At 35.4% G+C, this 19,737-nt stretch overlaps 1 protein-coding gene across 1 annotated transcript in view; it reads left to right on the forward strand.

The window, feature by feature from the left end:
• Positions 1–19,737, forward strand: part of cdh13 (cadherin 13, H-cadherin (heart)) — a 299,969-nt gene that overhangs the window by 163,194 nt on the left and 117,038 nt on the right. The window contains exon 8 of the mRNA XM_017419005.3: positions 16,086–16,264. Coding sequence (XP_017274494.1) covers positions 16,086–16,264 — 179 coding nt within the window. The remainder of the gene's footprint in view (positions 1–16,085; positions 16,265–19,737) is intronic.

The raw sequence follows: 19,737 nt of genomic DNA on the forward strand, positions 1-19,737 counted from the left end.
CATGATCACACCTCTCATAAATGAAAAATTAAATATGAAGAAAACCACATTTTTCATTCTATTTCTTCAGCTTTACAATCATGCACAAAGTATAGCACGAGTGTACAGTTAGTTCAATAAAATGTAAGATGAAGCAATAACAATAATCCTGTTCAAAGAATGACAGCTGACTACAGCATTTTCTATTCATCGGTTTCTATACAAAGCTGCATGTTAATACAGAAGCTTCTGATGGCTGTGTCACTGTTTGGAGAGCCACCTGACCATTTGACCAGAATCAACAGAAGTGTAAATGTGCATAGAAAAATCCTGGATGCAAATTAGAGTAGAGCAAAACCCCTAGAACGAAACATCTTGGTGCAGTGGGTGTTTTACGATTAGCCTTCTCATTATCTGCCTTGTCTGGTTTTATTTCCTCTTGTAAAACATTTTGTTTAAGGGTTGTTCCTATAATATGACCAAGTGCATTTCCGCAGGGGTTCAAAGCTGTTCAAATGTCCATGCACAAATGACTTGTTATTTTGCAGTTCGGGAGCTCCTGCCGACAGCTACTAGTCCTTGGCTGACCTCTGCCACTTTTTCCCATTTTACGACCCGTACATTCGTTTTTTAGGTTGCTGAAACATTCTCAACTACAACTGCACTCAGGATTTTAACCTAAAGATACACAAAAAAGCAGCGGGGCCACAAGCTAAAGTGAAGCAAAAAAAAAGTTAAAACCCCTTCATAAATATTTTTTTTTCACATTTTATGATTGAAGTTTGACTCTTAGTTTGTCCTAGTCTTTTTTCAGTCTTTTTCTTATCGCAGTAAACTGTATACTGCAACTTGCAAAAAATGATCAAACTTACCATAGTTATGTGGATCAAACTGTTCATTGCTTTGAAAAATTAAGTAATGCAGCAGAAATTAATGGCAGAAATTGAAAATATAATACAGTCATAATATTAAACACTTTGTTTAATATAGATAGACCAAATGTTGGTTTTGTTTAAAGTCATACTTTGATTTGTAACCAGGAATTTCCACTGACATCGTTTACGATCACCTCCAGTTCTACTGCAGTGCAGGCATCATAAAGTCCAGATTTTAACCTAACAATCCTACATACTCAATGTCCACTCCTTAACCATAAAATCCATACCACTGTAGAAACATTTTACAGCACAAATAAAAGCTTCAAAACGTTAGTGACAATTTTAATTTCAGTATTTATTGAGTCCAAGAATCAATTTGTTGTGTAAATATCAGGGTGCAATGGACAATGTTTAGAGCTAAATATATATAATTTAATTTTAATTTCTCAGACACTGAGACAAATTAGTTTGTTCAAGGCCTCTACAATAACTCTTTACGTTGATTTTCTGTTATTGCATCAGAAGTAGTAAAGACAAATGCATGTAGAAACACAGCTTGGATTTGCACATATCAGGTTACTGTGTTTGTTAAATTAAATACATGGACATGATTGATCTGTTGATTTTATAAAATAGGTGTTCTGAGATGGCTTTTTACATCCATCAGGGAGGTTATGGTTTTGGCTGAGTTGGTTGGTTGGTTTGTTTGTCTGTTAGCAAGATTACTTATCTATTCATTATTAACTAATGAAAATTTTTTTATTACATTTTCTGGAAATATTGGAGTTGTCACAAGAAACAATTAATCAAATTGTATGGTGATCTGGATCAGTCTGGATCAGACTATTTTTAATGACCCTTTGGTCTTGGTGGAGATTTGTGAGTGCTTCTAAAAAAATGCCTTTTTTCTCTGACATCTTACAGTCTAAGCTTTCTCTCCAGATCATTTAAATTTTCTTCTGGCTGAATACAAAAGGGATCCACAATGGTCTTTTTTTCAAATAAAACAAGTGTAATGTATAATTAATAATGCCTTATAATAAAACAAAACAAACAGAAAAATAAATAAAAGCAGAGAAAAGGGCAACAATGCTAATATTCCTAATGGCATCAAAGTACAATGAATTGCATGTCAATATGAGCTGCACAAAAGTCTGAAAAGCTGAGTGCCATCTACATGGAACTGCATCAGAGCCCTTTTAAAAATTGCTTTAAAACAACAATGTTGAGGAAAGAAAACAAACAAGAAGCAATTGTAGATGCAGGAAAACACTTATATGGACTGAAAATGGCTGACTTATGGTAGATGTTTTTTTTTTGTTTTGTTTTGTTTCTGAGAACATATCTCCCATTTCTTATTTGACTGTTCAGTTATGATGTTGTTTTCATCTTCTACAAGTTTATCTTTTTCTTGTGTGAACAGTGTCTAAAGCCCTGCAGTTGATGTGCATCAAAACCTTGCTGTTCAGTCTCACAGAATGACTCCTGTTCCTTGATATGAGTCATGGATTACAGTAGAAAAAAAAGGGCACTTTCTCATATATTGCTCCAAATACCTCTCCAATCTTTGCTGGCTCTAGCTGTGCAGAATCCATCACCCATCACTGTCAGCCCAAGCCTCTCCAGCCCATCTGTCCATCCCTGCTACTCATCTACAGTGTGCAATTTAATTTCAGGCAGCAGTTCTTTATTGCCTCCACAGCAAAATCTCTTCAGCAGTGTGTTGTAGTTCACATGGCTCAAGTGTAGACAGTGAAAATGTAATGCTGTCCATTACACCACCAATGTGTCTTCTAGCCAGGACTATCAGATATCAACATCTACAGCAGGCATGTATTACTCATGGGGTGTAGTCTGTGTATGTTTACTTCTAGACAGCCCAGAAAAAGGAACAATACTATATATTTTTACAAGTTGACTTTTGGTTGATCAAGAAAGGCAGATGCAATTAAAATATATGTCATCATTTGTTTTTATTTTACCTGTTTGTTATCGGCTTTCTGTTTACAAAAAGTAAAGGTATGTGCTTGTGTGCTGTTGCTTTAAATCAACTTATTGTATATATTACATCTTTATTTTCCTCAATTGCCCAAGGAGCAGTACAGATTCACACTTAAAATGTGTTTTATTTGTGTTGTTTCATATTTACTTGATTGTGTTTGAGTGATTAATAAAGCTGCTAATCCTTCTTTAGCACCAGTGCTCAGTAATGGAGCCTGTAGCTGATAAGTACATTTCAGTAACAGTATATGAGCACATTGTTCTTGCATCAAAGTGGGACTTTAAACCATCAACTGCTCCAACCTTGATGGACCTTTTATACTTTATTACAAAAAGACAGATTATTAAGGTATTCATGTTTACAATTAACATGAAGTCTTTCTTTTTTGTAACAAATTTTAGCCTACATTATCCTGTTTTTTAACAAGAGAAAAAGAACATTTTGATCAAATCCTTGGGAAATCTGGGCACTTTTGTCACCATCTATAATGTGTACAACATAATGCAACAATGTAAATTGTGCACTTTTATATTTTTTTATATTTATTTGATAATATTTTCCTTCTTTTTGCACACTACAGGATCTGCAGCTAAATTTTAACTTATAAGCTTCCTTAGGGTTTTTATCTCCAGCTTCAGAGTGGCAGCTTTCCTGCTGTAAGTGGAACTATCTGTGATGCAGAATAAAAATCACAAAAGTAAATGCTTCTTGGTGAGCTTTAAAAGCTAGCTCCCAGTACTCTTTGGAACAGGAATTTAAAAGGGATTCAATTGAAGTGTATATATAACCTATCAAATTGGCTCCATATTCAGATAAATGAATGCAATTTTACTCAAGAGACGTGCAATTTATTGGTATTCAGTCTTTTGTGGACAATAAAGCTCTCTTTGTATTTTTTGATTGTTGATAGAATCTCAGTGCTCTGATTGTGCTGCTCTAAATAATTTTTCATTGAAAAATTAATTCAAACATGTCCCACATACTTTCTATGGCTCCCTTTTGAGAGCATTGTTCTTGTGTGACTCACAGGGACACAAAAAAAAAAGCATTGTGTATCACACACTATTCTGTAGCCAAGAGCAATACTTCAGTTTGAAGAAATCAGAACATCCATCAGTGCAATATAGAGAGTCTTTGACAAGTTAAAAGCCAGATTTCTACCCTTTCTCACAGCCCTGAGCCATATTTTTAAACACCTGTCTGTGTTTTGTAGTTCTGGTTTCACAAAACCCCCACAAAATGGAAGTGCTAAGGTTAAAAAAAAAGCATTTATACTGGAAGAAATTCAGCTTTGGAGCATTTTTGTATTTGTACTTTTTTCTTTCACGTGTTACAATTGTTATTTACCTACGTTGTTATTTGTTTTCTTCTTTTTTCCCAGTTCTTTCTATTTTTAAAAACTTTACTGACCTGGATTTGTAGAAAATGCTGTAAATGCCACCAGGCAGTAAATGAAATGTGCCGTTAACAGGATGGGAGTTGTTTCTGACAGACTTCAGGATTTTCTTCTTTTAGCAAATATGTTTATTTTGTTAGGTATGAAGAAGTATTAAACAGATGTTAATTTTATGTTATTAAAATTATTTTTTACAGATAAGCGATTAAACCGCTACTCTAACTTCAGTAGTTTTCTGTTGTTTTATGTGAAGATATCAATCTGAAGGATTACTTCAGATACTTCAATACTTACAAGACAACTGTCTCTTTAGGTTTCTTCTTATTGCATGGTCTTGCTTGAATTTCTTGATGCTTGTATATTCATAAATTATATGGCAGATAGTACTAACTTCATGTGTTTCTAATGACAAAGTTATGATGCTCATGAAAATATTCACTCTTTCATAATATATGTTACATTATGTGAATACTTGTAAGTCTAATGTTTTTTTATGAATAATCCAGTTAAGTGCTAAATAGCTAAATGCTTAAGTTTGTTCTTCAGCAGATTATTTCATGATGTATGTAACCTCCCTGCTGATTTACTTTCACACTAATGTGGCCACCTGCTTAAGTACTACATCCTGTGGGTGGGTTTGTTTACCTTTTTTTGTAAAAGTTACTTTATCTTATCCTTTTCTCACTAATCTATGCTGCAACAAGTATCAGGGCATGGAATTTGACAATATAAAGATTTTATTTTTATGTGTCTAATTGAAGGATCCTAAATTTAAATCTAATATGTCCAATTATTTTATGATTTAGTATATAACAATGAACCAGTAGTTGAATATTGATCCTGCAGAGTTATTCACACTAGGAACTAGGTTTGTTAAAATATTCACACAAAAATTAAGATTTATTGAGAGATTCAACAGGATTTACTGCAAGAAAAAAACCCACGTGTTTACATTGCAATCATTATTTTTAGTCAGGTCTTTTGTGTGTCCTAGTACCTACATATGATATGGTAAACAGCAGGAAGAAAGTGAGAAAAGATGCTGTATACACTAAGTCTGCTTCCTTTCTTCAATAAAAAATATATTTATTTCTAGTGACAAAGAAAATGTTCATGGATAACTGCATCTTAGAGCTTGGAGAATATTCATAATCATCATCATATTGAAATCCTTAGAGTCAAGGACAAACAAATGGCAGTGAAGCAGCAGCAGACTTTTAGTTTTTATACTGAAAATACTTGTCCAAGTACTGGAGAGAACGATGAAGATGCGTAACAGACTCTAATTTTGGGACAGTTCCACAGTAATTAGGAAATATGCTAAACTGTTTGGAGAACACTTACTTCTGTACCAGTGTTTTATAATTTTATAGCTTAATTTTACATGATTGTGTTTATTTTGGAACATTTTTGCCTTCTGCAAATCCTTACTTAAGGTCGGCAACTGTTTAATTTTTGATAAGTATTAAACTCTCTAAAGGCAATACAGTTTATGTACTTCAAAAGGATTATATCATTTTAAAAAGAATTAGTCAATTATATCTACATACAGTATATCACAACAATTATATATTTAAAAGTTCTGTCTGTCTGTCAACAAGGATGTTTTATTGGGATAAATCATCTTATTCTAAGAAGTTCTGGTCAGGATGGTGGCATAAATTTCATTTGGTTATAATACCATCTTATTGACAAGATTTATTCAGTCTTATAACAAAATGTACTGTCACCTTCATGTTTTTTTTTTCATGCATTGTGTCTGCTTTGCGCTGTGTATTTATTTAATGGACCTGCTGGTACAATGCTTCCATTCCTCTGTTAATGGCATCCTTCTCCCCCTTTACCTTATCATCTCCTGAGAGCTGTAACTCTTACAGAGTCTAATGGTTCATCTGATCACATTAACTCTTTCTCTTTAGGACACATACATTAACCCTAACAAAGACTATAAAACCTGTTCTTATCACTTCAGAGAAAGTTGCATTGGTTCACCATAATGTCCTAATGTATAGTATAGTAGTAGGAGAGAAAGCCACTTTTTATAATGGGTTTATAATACATAAACTGATGATTACTCCAACATTTTTTTACAAGCAAGGATGGTAAGCTTCCTATTTATAGTAGCATTGCTTCTGCTTCTCAAAAAAATGTCCTGTTCTTCCTTATCACACATTTTCACACAATCTAATAAAGAGTCTCGTTGACTTAGGTTATTATCTCCAGCTCTTTTAAATAACACACTTTTTTCAACCTGGAATTTAAAAATGTTTTATAATTAGATTTAGCCACAAAGTTTGCTGGGCACCATGTTAGCACTAACTAACTCCTCCTGAGAGCTGTTGACTCAACAGGACAGTCCAGGGACGACACAAAGGTTTCTGCAGTGAGTTTGTCTCTGCAGACACACGTGAGTGTGAAATTACCATCTTCATTATCCTCATCAGCTGAAATCATAAGACAGGTCACTTTTAATAAACTGTCACTGGACAAATTATTTTATTTTTTTCTTTTCTTCTTGTGGTAGGTGGTCTGCACTTTTCTTACAAGAAAGTAATCCAAAGTAATCAGGTACTTTGTTCACCATCTGACTGTTGATCAGAGGAGAAACAGAAAGCAACCAATATCAAATATGTCAGCAGCTGGAAGTTTTTGTCTCATCTCTGCATTTTATTTATATTAACTCATTTTGAAATTATGCAAACCAATTTCTACCAAATAAATCTATTTTGAACTTTAGCTTTGACCCAGTGTGAGCTAACTCCAACCATTCCTCTGCACCTTTTTAATCCTCTTTCCTGTCGTACAGTATGTAGCTTCTCCACAGTGATTCTCCTTTTTTCTGGTTCCAATTAGATCAATGTCCACTAATAGATTTCTAGTTGTATTCACTGAGCCCCTAAAACAAGTTTATAAGAAATTATGCACTGGTAATGAATTGCAATTCCCTTTTAAATGAGAAGTATCTTAAGTCTTGATTTATAGCGTAACGTTATTAGCTGGAACCTTAACTATGATAGTGCGGAGAGGTAAAGAATTGTGAATTCACCTTTACCTTTTGAATTAAAGAAAACAGTATAAGTAAAAAAAACAACATGGTACATTATTCTTAATCCTAAATGTCTTAATGTATCTGCAATAATGTATGCCACGATGTCACAGTTATAACTGGGCTTCATTATGTGTTAGCAATGCTTTTGTTCACACAAGTGAATATTTTTTTATTTCATGTGTTTTCTTTCACAGCTGACAGAATGTGTGTAGGTGTGGATGTTTTGGCATGTGGATTTGACACAGAGGTGTCACTGTGAGAATGTAGAGCTTTAGTGCAAATGTCTATCCTCCCTGCAGCTGCAATCCCTGTAAATCCTGCCTTGTATGTTGAAAGCTGGTGTCTTCTTTACAACAGACTTCTCTGCACACGCTAAAATAAAACCGCCTGACTGCTGTTAGAGACAGCATCGCTTATTGCACTTTTGGACACTTGTAATCCTGTCCAACACATATATTGTAGCCATTCATATATTTTGTCTGAACATATATATATAAATGATAAAGGTAAAAAAAAATCCATAGTTCAAAGTTACAATTGAAAACAGTTGATAAAAATACATTTTTGCACTATTTCTTGAATATATATATATATATATATTTCTAAATAATTTAAACATTTTAATATTAATATTTAAAGAATAAACAACAATTGATCGTCTTGTATAATTAGGTTTTTTTATTTATTTTTAATGAATCCTACAATGTCTACATTGCTATATGCTAGAAAATGTCTTGAAATGACTACAATTTTTATTTGATAAACTTTTTTTTCTTTAATTTTCTACTACTCATCAGTTCAGGTAGTGAGAAATAAATTTATTTAAATGTTCACACATCCAATTGTATGAAGAATGACGAAATCACAGTTTAGATTTTCAACTCATGCATTCCCAATAAAGATTGGATTAGGCAGGAGACAATATGTGTGACGCAGCATGGGGATGAAGGTATAAAATATTCAAACTTATTCGGTTTTGTTAAGCTTCCTGAAACCACATCTCTTTCTGTAGGCCGGCAATTGTCTGACTCTTTTATGTGATCTGTCTTTTAATAGTTGGTGTATTTCCTGCATAAAACCCTGTGTGTGAGGTTGTGATCTTTCATTCTAATGGCTCCCCTGGGTCTTGCATTTTAATGAGTTGCCTTGAGCTTTCAGTCCATATTCCTCAGTCTACAGTAGTTAACATGAATGTTTCACCTTATGATAAAACCTTTGCTCAAACAGTTAAAGCCAAGCCAAGATTAGACATAATAAAGTGTTTTTCTTTTTTTTTTTTTGTTTTCAATGATTGTAAACTATTACTATACATTTTATTTCATGCAAGTTGATGTTGAGCTGGTATAAAACTTAAGAAAATGGTAAAAGCTTTTTTGCATAAGCTTTTTTTTTACTATTTAAAAAAGACAAAACCCTTTAGCAACCTTTGTCAAATCATGATTACTTGACCTTTTGTCCGCCTTACTCTTAGTTATTTTATTTTAAAAAGTACAGATTATTATTAAACTTCCTTGATTGATAGCAGAACACAAAAGTGACCTTTATTTAATCCAGCTCTGAAACAAAATAAAAAGGTTGGTCTGGTAGTGAATGCAGACGCAGCAGCATAATGGAAGTCACAAACAGATAAAGCAAACTTAGGTATTTTAATTCCTAATGGCTGATTTCATTGCACTTTGGTTAGAACAAAAAAAGAGCACACACTCAAGCTAAAAATCACAAATGAGTAGTGAGATTATTAAAATATGCAAAAAAACAACAACATTTGAACAATAGACCTCATATTTTCTTAAAAAAATCATTGTAAATAAAGTGAACATGCATAATGATCAAAATCTTAGCAAGTAAATCACTGATTACCTTTTTTATTGTTTGTTTGTCTTCCCCAGAAAAACTTAACCAACAGCTAAAAGGAAGTGGATGGCAGCCTACTAGAGGTTGAATTAATTTGCACTTGATGGTACTTTCAAACTGTTTGCGATGGGCTGAGTAAAGTAAAGTAAAAATCCCATCTTTTACACTAATTCTCTTTGTGCTAAATTGAAACAGTCTCAACAGTACAGCTTATGCACTTGATGCTTGACCCAAACATTCAAAAATACTGTGTGTAGCTAGTGGAGACTAAATACCTCACAAATCTTTTTTTTTTTATTATTGTGTGTGTCAAAGTCTAGCTGATGTAGGACATACTTTGGCTTTAAGTTCATATTTTTGATTGAAAGTTTATCTGAAAACAGCTGAAGGTATTTAACTGGCATATCTTCCTCAACATACCTGTCTGTAAAGTTCATAAACACTAGCCTAGCAATAGTTTTTTTAGATCTTGGAGCAGTTTTCTCGTTAAGCTGTTGTGATAATGATCATGGGCTAACTTCTCTGTCCCACAGTGGGCAGAACTTGTCATAAATTTTGTGCGATTAAATAGCCGTAGAGTACTTTCAGGGATAATTAGTTTCTCTAACGATGAATTAATCTTGTTATGCACACACACATTTGCTAAAAATTTCTCTTGATCAAATGATCTAATTTAAATTTGCTGATTCTAGTTGCAATAGTGCCACACACACATGAGAGAACACTTGTGACAAAAATTACACTGGAATAACTCTAAATCCCACATTTTAGATTTTAGATTTGTGGATTTTTGTTGTAATTCCCTCCATCTTCCCTACACCTCCTGTATGTCTTTCCTTCTCTTTCACATTTTACATCCTGAAAACCTTGTACTTTATATGGGTTTGTGCTAACTGTACCAGACAAATGTTTTATTGTGCTCTTTCTCTCCAGTTCACAATGAATTATTGAATATTATGCTGTACTTTTGCAACTACCTTAAGTTTTTCTCTTCTTGTTGACTTTTTTTCTTCACTTCCTCTCCCTCTGTACTGCACATTGTAATGGAAGAAGGCAGTTTTGCAGGACATTACTCTCTGTGGAGTGTCTTGTAGCCTCAAGGCCTGACATTTGACTTCTTCATGGGACCTGTAACCTTCATTATTCCATCACAAGAGAAGCATAAATATGCAAATCAAGAAGAATACAGCCCACTTCAGAAGGCCCTTAGTAACATCTTAAATAAAATGTATATATTTACATTTTCTAATATTTTATATGCTGATTTGTTATTGGAATATGTGGCTCCAAACTTATTTAGTCATTTACTTGTTGTAACATCAGTGATTTTAATACTTTCCACGTCTTCCCAAGAATCCAATTGCTAAGTTTAACTGGTGTGAAAAAAAAAAGTTTAAACATTTTAAAGTAACTTTTTGATGCCTGGAAGACTATCTATGGTAACGATGCATTGCTGTAACACAGCACATGATTACCAGCAGTTTTAAGTGAAGTTTTGCTGTTTTTTCTATTTTGTTCTAATTATCATCTTCCACTTGGTATGGCTGCATATCTGTGCACTCTGGCTAAAAGAGGCAGATCATCAATGTGAAATGATGACATAAAAAATTGCCAATGAATTCTGCTGATGGTTTTTATTGAAAACAATTGTAACATTACTTATTAAAATAATTTGTCATTTGGATTTGTCCCCCAAAAACTGAAGTTGGTTTAATTGTTTTTTTTTAGGTTCTGATTGAGCATATGTTCTGGTTTTACCCAAAAACATGCAACCTAAGTGTTTGCTTTAAAAGCATCTATATTCAAAGAGAAATGTGTTCATACACCTGCAGAATGAATGCCAAGTGTTTATGGTATTCATTGAGATTCTTTTCTCTCTGCTCTTCTCTCAGTCTTTTTTCCCCTTTTGTAAATGACTTCCTACGCTTCATTTATTTTTTCAATTATCAAGTTAAGATTTGATTTCATTACCAAGGTTTGATTGTCACTGTGTAGGCTGAAGTTGTTTATCAGGTTTCTCTCTTCATTAGCTTACCACTATTTATATTTTCATTAGCACATGTGTCATCAGAGTGCTGTCACAGAAGGAATACCCATCAATATGCCACTTTTGTCAGTCACTTTAAACTATGAGCACGCCTGTGCAAAGTAATTTCATTTATCATTTAGTTCTTGCATTAATATTTATTTTCCCCTAAAACTAGAAAATGCACCCTACATACAGCCTCAAATTTTCAGTGGGGTCCTTGCTTTATGCATAAATTTATTGTGATTATCCAAATTTATTGGCACAAGCAGCATCATGACCTCCAAGTAGTTGCTTGTAATGGCATGACAATCAGTGGCTGACCTATCACTTCACAGAGCTGCAGGTATTAACATGAATACTAAAATACATTGAGTTTTACTCAGAACAAATAGTTTGAGCTTGTATTCTAGAAACAAATAAGCAAGGCCTAGTTGTACACTTAATACACAGAAAATGTAAAAAAAATATAGTGTCACTGATGACTTAGCATCTTTAAAAATCAGATGTAATGTAAAAAATGTCAAATACAACTAAATTGAGGAGAGAAAAGACTGAATAATCTGCTTTGTGAAACAGCCAGGAAAGGGTAGCTGGTCTAAATATCACTTCATTTACTGGTGCCAACGTGGGACTCGTTATTTTTCTCTTTGTTCAGCAAAGTTTCTCAACAGCTTTTCTTTTCATTGGTGTGGTCTTGCATTTTTTTTCAGTGTTTTGCAGGTTTTTGTCTTAAACATTTTCTCATTTCACTGTTGTAAAACTAATTATTATCCATCCATTCATCTATTTTTCTTTAAACCCCTTTTTCCTTTATGGGTTGCAGAGAAGCTGGTGCCTATCACAAGCGATCACTGTGCAAGAGAGTACGCCATGTCCAGATTTATAAATTAACCTAATATGGGGGGAGCCTGGGAGGAATTCAGAGAGGCCATGGAGAAGGACTTCCGGTTCTGGCAAACTGTTTGATTACTTAGAAAGGGAAAGCTGGCCCGTCTCAGGCCGGGAATATTTTTGAGCGGTGGAAGGAGCACTTTTGAGGATCTCCTTAAACCGGCTACCATGTCCAACTTTGAGGAGGGATAGTCTGGGCACTCAGGGGAAAATGAGTCCAATACCATACCAGAGGTTACTGAAGTTGTCAAAAAGGATTCTGAGTTGCTGAAGGCTCTGAACGTTGTGGGGCTGTCATGATTGACACGTCTCCCCAATGTCGCATGGAGGACCAGGACAGCACCTGTTGGAGAGGCAGATTGGGGTGGTGGTTCCAATTTTTTAAACAGGAGACCAGAGAGTCTGTTCCAACTATTGGAGATCACACTTCTTAGCCTCCCTGGGAAAGTTTACTTTAGGGTGTTGAAAGGAAGGCCCTGACCAATTGTTGAGCCTCGGAAACAACTACTAATATAACAAAATAATTTAAAATGTCACTACCCAGTGTAATATTTAGAACCAGTTCAACCAGTTTTGATGTGGAATTCATGCATTCCCATCCACTTTACCAAAAGGTCTGCGTGACATGAATTTCATAACTTGTCCCAGTTCTGTCAGGACTTTTTGCAGATGATCATCCATCTATCCATTTTCTTTACCCGCTTTTTCTTTCTGGGTCGCTCGGAGCTGTTGCCTATCTCCAGTAGTCACTGTGTGAGAGGCATGGTGGACCCTGAACAGGGTACAAGTCCATCACAGGGACACGGGGACACGTAGAGACAATCTACAGACCAGAATTTATTACAAAATTCTGGTCTGGAACTGACTGACAAACAATGCAGACCTTTGCAAACTGGTAGATGGCAAAAATACATCACATAACTTGTCAAACTTCTAGACCACTACTTCTACTGTTTCAACATTTTTTCAACTCCAGTCTACAGCAAACATACTTTACTCAACAGATTTGAGCATAAATACATACCAAGGCAAAAATTGTTGGATGAAAAACTGTCCATGAACATTATTGTTGATGACCTTTTTTCATTCACTTTGGTAGGTAAACAAAACCTGCACCTTTAAGTATTCTCGCATTAGTATACAGTCAAAAAAAAATTGGATTCAGTTATACATCAAGCAAATCTTCACTTTATGGTACAAAAATTGTTTTTACTAGTTTGTTCTGCCTTCAGTTTGTTTTTTCTGTGTTTCATTTTGACTTATTACCTCTTCATTGCATTCAGCTTTTGAATATGCTAACGATTCACCGTACCACAGTGTTGATAGTGGAGAAGATGATTCATCTTTGAACTTCCTTTGATCTCATTCGCACCTTAGAATGGAATGGCTTAGCCTTTGGTCTTTTCCCTCCCTTGATTCTGATTAATACAAATCCCATTCCTGGTTTTACATTCTGCATAATTTAAATTGAAATTTCAGTCACTTACATTCATCTAGCTACAGCGTAACACACCCTCACAACACACAGCACATCCAACGACTAGCATCACATTTACCCTCCGTTTTTTTCTATCATGTCTATGTTGTCTCGCTTCATCTTTCCTTTTCACACTGTGTCAGTTCCCTGGTGGCATCCACAGATCTGCCAGCCCCCGCTGATTTCCCTTGGTGTTTGAGAAAGATATAGGAGTTAGCTGTAGGCAACAGCACTATGTCCCAACAGCCTGTGTGATGAAATCAATCCACAACATGTGTATCTGTGCCTGCCTTCCCTTTTTTGGTGTCATTCTCTGCATCTTCTCATGTGTGAATTGGTTGTGTTTTACTTCACAGTCCTTCCTTTTACTTTACCTGAACAGTTCATTGTACAGTAACTTGACAGGCATGCGTCATGCAGTGATCACAGACTCACTCTCTGCCAGCTCCTTCTTTTTATCTTACTTTTTTTTCTTCATCCAGCTTGAGCTAGTGTCATGTGGTAACACAGCAGATGGGTCCAAGTGATAGCAAGGTAATGGCAGTCCAAAGCATGTGCATCCATCCCATCCAATTCAGTTAAAATTGATTTGGTCTTGGCTTCTTCCAGAGGATGAGGCTGATAAGAGAGTGTAATTCGTCATCACTGAGGCTCCCATGTGATGATATAGTGTGATTAAACACAAAAAACATAAATTTTAATGTTGTACCTGATACTGTTATACAATTATGCTTATCATTGGTTGATTATTGCTGATGGTTGTGTTGTATCCTGTACTGATGTATGTGTGATGGTAACATGATGCTTATTTGTGAGGGAAATTACAGTATCTGATGAGGACAGTAAGCACTAAGAGAGTTAGCTTGCCTCTGACATCAACTGAAGCTTGGGAGATTGTGTCGCATTCGAGAGATCTCAGTTTTCCAGCAGAACGAGCACATAATTCACTGAGATCGTTCAAGATAACCAATTTAGTCATCGTTTTTAACCCTAATTGGCTGCTGTTTGGTGTGTCTGTGAGTTAAGCAGTGCGCACATACACTTGCAACAGCTTGCAAATGTGTGAGTGCTCACTCAGTGGTCTCTTAACATTGTGGCTTTCAAGGTGTGAAGTGGAACTGAGTACAGGTAATGAAGGAGACAGCACTGTGTAATTATTCTGCAGAGGAAGGATTACCAGTTTACTTTACCATTTATGATTCACCTTGAAGTGCAAATGCCAAGGGGACAAGACTCACACCTCTCTGCCCCTCATTACCTTCAACTGGACTGAAGACAGTTGCTAGTAAGCTGCTGTTATTTAATGAAGACTTTCCATTATCACTTTTGTGTTTGATTTAAACAGTTTGGTTAATTTTCTGTGGCAAGCTATTATCAAATATTAGGAAGTGACATAAAGAGATATTTATGAGTCATGCTATATCTGTTATTGCCCTATAGGAGAATGTTTTTGGTCAAAGAACATTAAAAAAAACATTTTTTGCAAAAATGCACATAAAACTGCAGTGTCTTTATTAACATGAAAAAAGCAAAATGCATCACAAGTGCATTTCACGCTAGTATACTGATAACAACTGAAACCTGATGGCAACCTTACTCATGTTGTTTTATGCTATTGTTGCAACACAAACCTATCAATTGTAGTTTACATTTTAAAAGTGGCAGTGTATTCCAATAAAATCCAAATTTGAGTACATTCCCTTAGATTTTACAGACACCCACACATGCACACAATCTGTCACACACACTGACTCATAAGAATGCAATAAAACATTTTTCTACAAACGGTGATTTATTTACAAGGACATGGACCACTGAATGGAGATATTTAATAGACACATCTGCCCACATTGTAGAAAAAATAAAAATGTATACAAGAAAACTGCCCGATGTGGTCTGTATACGTGTTATTGACTTCATTCTGTGTACATTTCTGGATGTGAGGATTGAATGTGTGTCACACTGAATTGGTGCAAGAGTATCTCATCACTGGGTGGAGACAGAGATTGAGGGTATCAAGAATTGCCTCCTTTTTCAGTCCGAATAAAGTGGGGAGGTTTTCCATTTTTCTTCCCATTACCAAACAGATTGCACCCTGCTGTTAAAGCTGACATGACAGAAAGGACACATCATTACAAAGGGTGAACTTTCTTAGACACTACCTTAGAAATAGAAGTTCAAAAATTATTTTTCATACACCTGCTGCAATACTTCAGTACAAATGTTGTGTTGAATTTTTATCAGTATCATGTGAACAAGTTATTTACATGTTAACTACTTTTATGGCTTGAATAGATTCCTTTTTTATAGATTTCTTAGTCTAGCAGGTGAGTAACTTGTTCATCACGATCAATTTCCTTTCCCTTTTTCATTAACTTGGAGATAAATGCAGATACTAAGACAATGAACTGCTTCTAGCCTGCTTTTGTCATTAGCGCAGTAATAACACAGTAGCAGTCCTGCTGAATTAGTCATAATCCGGTGAGAAATTAGGTTCAGATTCAAACTTGTACTTTACTGTCTTCTCCAGGAACCACGGTGATGACAATGACAGCGTTTGACGCAGACGACCAAGGCACAGATAATGCTGCGCTGCGTTACAACATCATCAGACAGTCTCCAGACAAACCTTCACCCAACATGTTCTACATCGATGCAGAAAGAGGCGACATTGTGACTGTAATTTCTCCTATGCTGCTCGACAGGGAGGTGGGTTTACTGGTGTTTCTGTGGAGTACTGTATGTGACACTCTGAACTGAATGGTAGCCCTTTCTTATTGTGGAACATAGCATGCATTTTGGCTGCATTCAGTTTTGTCACTAAGCTTACATACTTTGCAAATTTTAAAAAGGAAACCTCTGCATTTACGCTTTCTCAGCTTCATACCAATGCAGTCAGTGAGTGGAAAAAAGCTGTATATGCATACAGTATGGATATGGAGCATTTTGTGCCACTTAAAAGTGGTCATGTGTATCTTTGGGCAGTAATATAGTTCAGTTAGCAGGTGCATAAGCCAGATGAGCGTCTTTCCATTTCTCCATCTAACCAGAGCGAGACAACGGGATGATTGCTTCCCTAGCAGGGTGACGAATGCCAGAACATCGATTGGGTTCGCTGGTGGAGGAGGAATATTAGCTGTTGTCAGACACTTAGCGAACAGTTTAATTGAGGTGATACACACTCATCCATCGGCTCTGGTGCTGTCCAACAAGCTTGGTTGAAAACCTGCCATCCGGAACTGCTGGAACCATGGAGACTAAATGGTCTGATGAGCCAATCTCAGTGCTACAGTAAACTGTTAAATAGAGGTGTAATTGATTAACAGTACAATAAAATGGAATGCAGTCGTAAGAGTGAGCTCAGTTTGTTGCATTTGTGGAGTGATGAGAGACCCCCACTGGTTGAAAAAAGAAAGGGTGGACACTGTTATATATTTTTTTATGTACTGGAAGGGTAAACCGTGAAACAGAGGTATATCATAAGAGTTAAATGATAATCAGTGAACTGAAGAAGCTAGAATCCTGCCTGCATTGGCTTCCATAAGGCAGGGATTTTAGCAATAACACTGGATTTGTCTGAACACATTATTTTCTGGTTTGTTGTTTAAGGCTTAGCTGTTGTTCTGTTTTTTGGGAAAAAATATGATTTTTACAAATACTTTCTGAAGTAGAACGTAGAACACAAAACTAAATTTTTAGCGTCAGAGATTGTGATAAAACGACGACACAGCAGCCTATTTGCACATGCCCCTTAATGCTTTGTGTACAGTGCATGAGCTAAATGTTTTTTTTATGTTTGGCAAGATAAATCTTGTTTCGGTTGACATTACATTTTGAGCAGAAAAGGATCATTTAAACACAAACGATTTTGCTTTTTTGGTGTTCAATTGTTAAAGCAATATTTAATTTTGGTGTAAGAACTGTCAATTTATTGTCAGGATAAGAAAATTTTAAGGATGAAATCAAACATTTGATTGTGTGCGAGTTTTTTATATATTGTATATAGTTTGAGATGATTTTGACTTCAATTCAAATACTTTCAACATTTAAAAAAGGAGAAAGAGATGTTTTTTTCTTCCCTCTAGCACCAGAACACCATGAATAATTTGTTCTTGTAACATCAGACCTCTATTGGGTCAAAATATTTAAAGATTTGGCTACCTAAAGCCTGAAGCACCGCATATAATTTGATTCATATTTGGGATCTATTTCTTCATCCCAATATTCACAGAATTTGTAACTTAGCTACTATTTCACAAACATCCCTAGGGTTTTAGCACAAGACCAGCTAGAGTGCATCAGTTCTGTAATTTAAAAAGAAGCATATAAAAACCAGATGGAAGTGAAAAAGTGGCAATTTTAGACTCTCCTCCAGGTTTTTGAGAGATTTAAACCCAGCCACTTCACCACAATCTCATAAATTTGACTCAAAGATGACACCCATCATTTCATCTTCCTCCTATAATAGAGTTTCTGAAGACAGCATGTCCAGCCTATTTCTGCAACATTTTGTGTTGGTAACAAAGAGAGGAAAAAATAGCAAGGAAGAAGGCAAAGGGAAAAAACAAGTGATAGACACAAATTTTCTCTGTTCTTCAAATCCCTGCAACATAATTCAGGTGGAGTGCTCTAAGTGTATTTGCATAGACACCTCAGCTGCCCCAGGAAGCAGAAAGCAATCTGAAGAAGATTGGAAAATCAATTTTGTCACATTGAAATCAGTTTGATGTTCCCTTTAGTAATTTCTCTGCAGCGTAAAATCCTGTCTTGATATGCACATTTATTCCACCACTCTGTTTTTCTTCTCACTTTATTTTAGAAGTGTCTCTCCTCACTGTCTGATGTTATTCTGACACACAATGTTGTTGGATCAAAGGCGGGCTATAGTTTTTGACAACTAATTTTGCTGCATTGATAACATAGCATATTTTTAAGAGTCCTAAAGTATTAGGGAAGGTTTCTATCTTTCACATGATAATATTGAAAATCACCTTTTGTTTGCTTTACAAAAACGTCATTTTTCACTTGTTGATTTTGAAAGTCCAAACTCCGGTACAGACAACAAATCGGTCCAGACCCAGCCCATGTGTTACTTAGCATCACATTGAAATGCATTGGTACGATGCAAAGAAGTATGTTTACTACCAGTAACAGAATAATGAGAGAGGGAGACAGAGATTGAGCATGGGCGAGCAAGGAAGGGAGCACCATGTCTCCATATGCTTTGTGTGAGTCACAGTCACATGACTGAAATACAGGAAATTAGCTATAGAAGGTTGAATTTTTAGGAGTAAGTGTAGCGTAGGCTGCAGCGACTGCACTTAATTGAACTTAAAAAGCTAACAGGAAGCAAAGGACTGTTTCTGTTCAAATTGGGGTTTTTTACATTCAGATTTAGGAAAGGATAATAAACCAGAGAGCAAAAAGGCTTCAAAGACCCACAAATAGCAATAAGGTATCTTATACTTTTTCATTTACAATCAAGAAAATACTAGCTTGATGTATAGAGGCAATGTGTGAGATATTGAGTTTGTTTCTGAAAACTTCTGATGTATTGCATGTTTCTTCTTTGTGTGATTAAACGTGTATATTTGAGTGAGTGCAGTGACAAAAATCTCTGTAAACGGAACTAAATTGATCCACCAATTACAGAAAACACACACACACACACAAAACATTAGAGGTATTAGACAGATGACACTTATACTAAGCACATCATCCTGCTGATCTGAAAAAAAAAATCAAACTATCCAGGTAGCTGATTTATTATTCTAACCAAAGTTTCTTTCGAACACTGTGCTTTTATGATCCACCTCCCACTGGCACGTCCTGGCTGCAGTATGTCCTTCTTGAGAGGCTGAACCACAGGAGAAAAGATGTCAATCAGAAAAGATGTAAGGAGGGCTAGAAAATTGAGAATACTAGGCAGGGGTGCTCCTTGTGTCTTCTAAAAGTTCTCTGAATTAGATTACACCTACTCTTTGTGATTCAGTGACAGAAACAAGCATTTGGTCTTTGCAGTCTTTAATTAATTTTCATATATACAGGTGCTGGTCATAAAATTAGAATATCATGAAAAAGTAGATTGATTTCAGTAATTCCATTTAAAAAGTGAAACTTGTATATTATATTCATACATTACATACAAACTCATATATTTCAAATGTTTATTTCGTTTAATT

The sequence above is a fragment of the Kryptolebias marmoratus genome, linkage group LG11, assembly GCF_001649575.2.
Source record: "Kryptolebias marmoratus isolate JLee-2015 linkage group LG11, ASM164957v2, whole genome shotgun sequence".
NCBI classification, from domain to species: Eukaryota; Metazoa; Chordata; class Actinopteri; order Cyprinodontiformes; family Rivulidae; genus Kryptolebias; species Kryptolebias marmoratus.